Below are 7,342 nucleotides of genomic sequence, written 5' to 3'. Positions count from 1 at the left end.
GGGCGGTACTGCAGCCCGGCCGCCCGCGGCCTCCCTCTTGCGAGTGGCTTGGCGCGGACTCGCTTGAAAAGTGCTGCCGCCTTGTGGGCACAGGGCGGTACTGCAGCCCGGCTGCCTTCTTGGGAGCGGCTAGGCACGGACTCGCTTGGAATAGTGCTGCCGCCTTGTGGACAAAGGGCGGTACTGCAGCCCGGCCGCCCTCTTGGGAGCGGCTTGGCGCGGACTCGCTTGAAAAGTGCTGCCGCTTTGTGGGCACAGGGCGGTACTGCAGCCCCGCCACCCACGGCCGCCCTCTTGCGAGTGGCTTGGCGCAGACTCGCTTGAAAAGTGCTGCCGCCTTGTGAACACAGGGCGGTACTGTGGCCCCACCACCCACGGCCGCCCTCTTGGGAGTGGCTTGGCGCAGACTCGCTTGAAAAGTGCTGCCGCCTTGTGAACACAGGGCGGTACTGTGGCCCCACCACCCACGGCCGCCCTCTTGGGAGTGGCTTGGCGCGGACTCGCTTGAAAAGTGCTGCCGCCTTGTGGACAAAGGGCGGTACTGCAGCCCGGCCGCCCGCGGCCTCCCTCTTGCGAGTGGCTTGGCGCGGACTCGCTTGAAAAGTGCTGCCGCCTTGTGGGCACAGGGCGGTACTGCAGCCCCCCCAGCCAGCGCCCGGCAAAACCGGCGGGAGGGGCGAGGGGCGGCAGCGAGCGGCGAGCGCGGCGGTGTCTGTGAGTGAGGGGAGGGCTGGAGGCGGCTCCGCGGCGGCGCCGGATTAGGATGGCAGCGGCGAGGGAGGCTTTCTGTCCCGTTCCGGCCGCCGTCCGTACCGGAACGCTTTGTGCCTTTCTGTCCCTCGCCGGCCGCCGTCCCCCACGTGTCGGGAGCCCGGCGCCGCCGTGATGGCGGCGGGCGGTGGGACCGGGCTCGGGCGGCTCTGGAGGCGCTGCTGGAGGTGGGATTCGGGGCCCGGCGCGCTGAGGGCGGCGGCACCGGGGGGACAGCGGGGGAGGGCGGGCGGGAGCAGCCGGAGGGGACCCGGCACCGGGAATGGGATTGGGGGGGGGCGGGACACACGGACAGGCCCCGGAGCCCCCGGGACCCCCAAAACTCCACCGGGACCCCCAAAAAACCCCCCGGGAACCCCTCAGAACCCTCTGGGACCCCCCAAAAATAACCGGGAGCCCCCCGGTCCCGCAGGGCGAAGGCGCTGGCGCTGACCGGGAACCGGGGAGTGGAGCCGGCCATGGACTGGTGAGGGGGGACCCCAAGAACACTCCCGGGACCCCCAAAAATACCCGGCGGGATCCCCCAAAAACAGCCCCGGGACCGCCAAAAACAGCCTCGGGAACCCAAAAATTCCCTTCAGAAGCCCCAAAAATCCCCCTGGGACCCTCAAAAACCCCCTGAGACCCCCAAAATTCCCTTCAGGACCCCAACCCTCCCCCCAGGACCCCCAAAATTCCTCCCAAAAACCCCCTGAAACCTCCAAAATTCTCCCCAGGACTCCAAAACCCTCCCTGGGACGCCCAAAATTCTCTTTGGGACCCCAAAACTCCCCCTGTGACCTCCAAATTTCCCTTTAGGACCCCTGAAATTCCTCCTGGGACCCCCAAAACCCCCTGAGACCCCAAAAGTCCTCCTGGGATGCCCCAAAAACCTTCCAGAACCCCCCAGGACCCCCTCCAATTTTGGGTCCCCCCCCGATTCGGGGTTCCCCCCGGTTTTTGGGTCCCCAGGCTGGTGGCTCATGAGGACGACCCCGACTCGGACCCCGAACTCCCCCCGGGTTTGGGGGCGCCGCCCGCGGGCCTGGGGGGGCCCCGGCAGCCGCCGGCCCCCGAGGACGAGACCCAGAAGTGAATTTTGGGGGTCGGGGGGGAATTTTTGGGTTGGGGAAGGAAATTTTGGGGTATGGGGAGCTCAGGGATATTTTGGGGTTCAGAGTGGTTAATTTGGGGTTTCAGGGTGTTTATGGGCAGGGTTTTCGGGTATTCTCGGGAGGGCTTTGGGGTATTCTTTGGTGGGTTTTAGGGTATTTTTGGGTGGATTTTTTGGGATATTTTTGGGACGGTTTTGGGTTGGTTTTGAGGCATTTTATGGTGAGTTTTTTGGATATTTTTAGGAGGGTTTGGGTAGTTTTGGGTGGGTTTTTTGGGGGCATTTAGGACGATTTTGGGGTATTTTTGGGTGGGTTTTGGGCTGAAGGCGGCTCAGCGGCGGCGCTGGAGAAGGATGGCAGCGGCGAGGGGGGCCCGGCGGGGCCCTGCCTTTGCCAGCCCCTCCTGCCGCCCTCCTTGGAATGGTTTGGGGCAGTATGGGGTTATTGAGGTAGGAGTAATTATTTTGTTGTTGTTGATTTAATGTGGTGGTTTTTTGTTTGTTTGTTGTTGTCGTTTGATGTATTTGGTTTGTAGAGCAGGAACTGTAGACAGAATCCTGCAGAAGTAATATGGAATTTGTCCTCCCAAAACCCACCCGGCTTCCAACCACTTTCAGCATGTGGTCTTCCTTAGCAGCACATGGTTCCCCCACACTTGGGAGCCGGTGCACTCTACTTTTCTCTCCACCTTTGCTGACAGATCCTGCTGAGGCTGAGGACAAAGCCCTACCCCTACACGGACAAGGCAGCAGACCTGGTTCGGGAAGCCAGCGTGCTCCAGGCTGCTCCAGGACTCTGATCAAACATCAGCATCCCCGTCTCTCACATTGATGGTACGTGGTAACCCCTTAAGAACAGAATTCCACCTTTTCTAACCCTAAGCAGCAAACTGGGGATGGGTAACTCTAGAAATCTAGAAATCCTGTCATGTAAGGACCTCCAGGTTTCAGCCCTCCGTGTGTCCTTGGTATCAGAAGCTGGAATTGCAGAGTTGCCACTTTACCTCCAAACGTAATTTTTGATGTGGTTGTGCCACTTTAACAGTATATGAAATCTCTCTTCGTGTTCTTGCAGCAGCATTTTCGAACCACAATGGAAATCTAGTCCTTCTGCCCGGAGCTGTTCACAGAATTGTGGAATTCCAGATGGGTTTGGATGGGAAGGCACCTTTTTTTTTGCAGCATTAGATTTTTGCAGCATTGCAGCTTTTCAAGCTTCTAAGTAAGTTACTTCATTCAGATTTAAACTCTCTTGAAGCATGCTTGATATGGTTTGTTTTTTTCATTGTTATGTTAGTTTTTGTTTTGGTTTTAATTTGGCTTTCTTTTTTGCCTGGCGTAGGAAAATTTTACAGCTCTCACTTTTTTCTTCTCCAGTTGAGTATTACCAGTGTTACCTTCTTAATTCAAAAACCATTTGCTGTATGGAAAAAGCACCTTGCCTTTGTGAAGGGCCAGGTGGGAACTGTTTTAATGGCCAGTGGCACAGCCCCGTAGCACACAATGCCCAGGAAGTGGGGAGCCCTCTGCCAGGCAGAGCCACCTGGCCAGGTTCCTGCGGGTGCTGCTGCTGTACCCGGCTGATGAGGTGAGAAGCAGCTTGGCTTTACTGCCAAAATAAAACTCACCCATTTTCCTATGAATCCCAGCAAAGTGGTCCCAAAGGCTCTGTCACTCAGTCTCTGCTTCCATTGGTGTGGAGAGGCTGGATCCCAGTTATCACCCCAGCAGTGCCCCTGCCTCCCTTTTCCCCACTTTTCTGTTCCAGTCGTGCGAAACATTCAGGCTTTGTTTTCTTCCCCCTGCGGTTCACTGCAGATCCCAGAAAACCCACAGGAGGGAAGATCATTCCTTGTGCTTCCACCTCCAGGTGAGAGAGGAGATGGTCACATCCTAGGAGCCTGATTTTGGAATGTTTTATGGAATTGGCCCAGTGGCTTTTACTTCTGGGGTTCCTGGAGTCTGTCCCTGGCAGGTCCAGCCTGTGCTTCAACTGAGAGCCCTCAGTCCGCAGGGAAATGAACCTTTGGGGAAGTTCTTACAGCTCTGCTTAGTGCTTTATGAATGGTGATGATTTTCTGGAAGTAGGCTGTCCATTCTGACCCTTTTTCTTCCCTCTCCCTGCAGACTGTACCTGCTGAGAGGCTGAGGTGAGACCAGGATCTGTAAAATCCCTGACTCTCCGTGTTTTCCTGAGGCTGAAGCCGTGTTTGCTGTCAGTGACGACAGGGTGGGAGATGCTAAACACTGAAAACTTTGGGGTTTTTCCCCTGAACTCCCCAAGACTCTCTGCAGCTGTGCCCTGTCTCTCTCTTGAAAGAGTTTCTGGATTTACAAAGGTTTTTACATTCTGCAAGATTTATCTATAACTCGATTAAAAAGAATCATACTGTATCAATGTGGTGTTAATTACTTTGTTTGAGTCGGTTAATTAAAGCAAATTGTTGGTAAGGGGTTTGAACATCCCTTAGTTGGAGCTGGCAGCTCTTATTTAATTTCTCTTCATTCCTTTAATTTCTTTCAATTATTTCTTGAGCCATTACTGCAATTAGGATGTACAGTAAGGACAAGAGCATTTCTGCCCTGCTGGATTGGGAAATCCGAGCCCAATTCCTTGGAGAGATTGAGGGGATGGGGATCTGTGCCTCAAGCTGGGTTTTGACAGTGGGAATTTGGTGAGGAAGGAAGAGGAGAGATCCCACGGAAAGTGGCTGAGGCCAGTTCCGCTGGCTTTGGGTGCTCCTACCCCCGAGAAAATCATCCTGGCTGAAGGGAGCTGGAAGAAGCCAGGGGGCTGCGCCGGGGGCTGTGCAGGGACCCCAAACCCTGGTCAGGGGCGCTGGGCAGTGCCAGCTGCAGAGGAACGCTGCAGAGGGGCTGCGCTGGAGCCCCTCAGCTTCCATGCAGAGATGCTGGCACTGCGGGGCTTTCGGGACACTGCCGAGAGGCTCCGCTGCCAGAGCCGGGGAGTTCTCCCGTTCTTTTCTGTCGTGCTGGGCACTTGGCAAGTCCTTAGAGCCCCGCAGGCTGCCAGTGCCAGCGGAGCAGCTGGAATCACAGACGGTCACACAGAAACCGGGCTGGGAGAGCAAATGAGCCGTTCCATGTTGTTTTTCACAACGCGTTTTGGATTTATACCAGAATCTCTTCTCTCCCCTCAGACCCCGTACCCCTGAGTTCTGAGTTTTCTCACAGAAATGTCTCGGCCTGCACCGGGAAAAAGAAAATTCCCTGTCACGGCGGGGAGCGGCGGGGTTTGGGGGTGCTGGGGCGGCACGGGGGTCCCCGCGCCCCGGCCGGTCTCGGTCAGCCCCGGGAAATCGCCGCCGCCGCCGGCTCGGCCCCGGCGCCGCCCCGGTGCTCCGGCCCGAGAGAGACCCCGACCCGCCCGCCGGGGCAGAGGCGGCACCGCCGGGAGCCGAAGCGGCAGCCCCGGGCCCATCCCGGCGGGCCGGGAGCGATGGCCCCGCCTCCATCCCGGGCGGGCCGGAGCCTCAGGGGCGGGGCCGGGCCGGAGCCTCAGGGGCGGGGCCGGCGCTGGCTCAGGTGCGCGGGACCGCGGGGCACCTGCGTGGGGTGGGGCCGAGGTTATTTAAGTGCCGGGAATCGCTGCAGCCGCCATTTGCTCACTCGGAGCGCGGTGCGGGTGGTGGGTTCTGTGCGGGCTCCGCAGCTTCGCCCGTCTCTCCTTCCCCCCGTTTACTCTTCCTTCCTCCTGCTCCCATTCCCCTTCTTTCCCTGCCTTTCCCCCGTTTTCCTGTCCTCCCCAAAGCCGACTGCTTTCGCTCCCCTTTTGTGCCCCCTTCTACTCTTCCTTCCTTCTGCTCCTATTCCCCTTCTTTGTCTTCCTCCTTTTCCTTCTCGTCCCATTTCGGCCTCCCGTCCCACCATCTACCCTTCCTTCGTTTTCTCCATATTTCTGTTTTTTATCCCCTAAACCCACTCTCCCTCCTCCCCCAAACGCGACGCCCCCCACTCGTCCCTCACCTGTCCCTGCCCCGCTGCTCCGTTCCATTCCCCCTCTCTCCCTCCTTTGTCCCGTCCCTCTTTCCCCCTGCCGGCCTTTCCCTTCCCCGCCCGCTTTCCTCCGCAGCCCGACCTCCCTCCCCACCTTCCCGCATGCCCCGCTCTGCCTCCTCTCTTCCCGTCCCTTTTTCCTTCTTTCCTCGCAGCCGCGGGGCTCGGGGCGCCGCAGAATAAAGCCCAGAGGGCCGGAGCCGGCGCCCCCCGCCCTCGCTGGGGTCCCCACACGGGGCCGGAGCCGCTCTGCGGGTCCCCCCATTGCAGTCCAATACACGGCCCGACACTGCCGGGGTGCGGCTTTCCCGACATCACACTGGGGGTCGGGCTGGGGGTCGGGAGGGGGTCCTGGGGGGAGGAGGGTGGGGGGGTTAGGAAGGGCCCCCTCATTAGGAGGGGGTCCCGGGGGAGGAGGGTGGGGGGGGGGGATAGGAAGGGCCCCCTCCGGAGGAGGGGGTCCGGGGGAGGGGGGCGGGGTGGAGGGGGGGGCCTTCCCCCCTCCAGCCCCGGCCCCTCCCCGGGACCCCCTCCTCCGGACCGGGGCCCGGGGGGGTTGGGGAGGGGGGGAGGGGGTGGGAGGGGGGGGTGGGGGGTGGGAGGGGGGGGGTGGGGGGTGGGAGGAGGGGGTGGGGGGGGAGGGGGGGGGGGAGGGGAGGGCGGGGGGGGTGGGAGGGGGGGGTGGGTGGGGGGGGGGAGGGGAGGGGGGGGGACGGCCGGCCATTTGTTTTGTTTTTTTTAATGTCTGTTCACGGCACAGAGTGACATGCCCCCCTGTGCTCCCCGCCCCCCCCCCCCCCCACCCGCCCCCCCACCCCCCCCGGCCCACCCCCCCACCCCCCCCGCCCCCCCCCCTACCCCCCCTCCCGCCCAACCCCCCCGGGCCCCGGTCCGGAGGAGGGGGTCCCGGGGAGGGGCCGGGGCTGGAGGGGGGAAGGCCCCCCCCTCCACCCCGCCCCCCTCCCCCGGACCCCCTCCTCCGGAGGGGGCCCACCCTGGCCCCCCTCCCCCGGACCCCCTCCTCCGGAGGGGGCCCTTCCTATCCCCCCCCCCACCCTCCTCCCCCGGGACCCCCTCCTAATGAGGGGGCCCTTCCTAACCCCCCCACCCTCCTCCCCCCAGGACCCCCTCCCGACCCCCAGCCCGACCCCCAGTGTGATGTCGGGAAAGCCGCACCCCGGCAGTGTCGGGCCGTGTATTAGACTGCAATGGGGGGACCCGCAGAGCGGCTCCGGCCCCGTGTGGGGACCCCAGCGAGGGCGGGGGGCGCCGGCTCCGGCCCTCTGGGCTTTATTCTGCGGCGCCCCGAGCCCCGCGGCTGCGAGGAAAGAAGGAAAAGGGGAATGGGGAACGAGAACAGGGGAGCAGAGGGGGCGCTCAAGGGGAGGGTGACAGGGACAGGGGGCAGGTGGGGGCAGGTCGGGGTGTGCAGGGGGCTGGGGGAAGGCAGGGTGAAGGAAG

General features: G+C 61.6%; 1 protein-coding gene across 3 annotated transcripts; it reads left to right on the top strand.

The window, feature by feature from the left end:
• The first annotated feature begins 834 nt into the window (after positions 1–834).
• On the top strand, positions 835–4,258 carry LOC144248927 (UBX domain-containing protein 1-like). Of its 3 annotated transcripts, XM_085560929.1 has the most exons (7): positions 855–938; positions 1,184–1,237; positions 1,723–1,842; positions 2,566–2,698; positions 2,940–3,086; positions 3,683–3,734; positions 3,992–4,258. In XM_085560929.1, exons 1-4 carry the CDS (start codon positions 886–888, stop codon positions 2,573–2,575), a joined length of 237 nt encoding a protein of 78 aa, XP_085417055.1. In that variant the 5' UTR covers positions 855–885; the 3' UTR covers positions 2,576–2,698; positions 2,940–3,086; positions 3,683–3,734; positions 3,992–4,258. The 3 variants fall into 3 exon arrangements, 1 of the variants encoding a protein (XP_085417055.1); XR_014950186.1 differs by lacking the exon at positions 1,723–1,842 and having other exon boundaries at positions 849–938; XR_013342108.2 differs by lacking the exons at positions 1,184–1,237; positions 1,723–1,842 and having other exon boundaries at positions 835–938.
• Positions 4,259–7,342: the final 3,084 nt, after the last annotated feature.

Source organism: Lonchura striata, chromosome 1, assembly GCF_050655825.1.
Source record: "Lonchura striata isolate lonStrDom1 chromosome 1, ASM5065582v1, whole genome shotgun sequence".
Taxonomy (NCBI): domain Eukaryota; kingdom Metazoa; phylum Chordata; class Aves; order Passeriformes; family Estrildidae; genus Lonchura; species Lonchura striata.
This window is presented reverse-complemented; position numbering and strand designations above follow the sequence as displayed.

Excerpts from the sequence above, each read along its gene's own strand:
- LOC144248927 (XM_085560929.1), top strand. The coding sequence starts at position 886 with ATGGCGGCGGGCGGTGGGACCGGGCTCGGGCGGCTCTGGAGGCGCTGC. Across the intron at positions 939-1,183 it reads CTCTGGAGGCGCTGCTGGAG|GGCGAAGGCGCTGGCGCTGA; the intron begins GTGGGATTCGGG and ends CCGGTCCCGCAG. Across the intron at positions 1,238-1,722 it reads GTGGAGCCGGCCATGGACTG|GCTGGTGGCTCATGAGGACG; the intron begins GTGAGGGGGGAC and ends TTGGGTCCCCAG.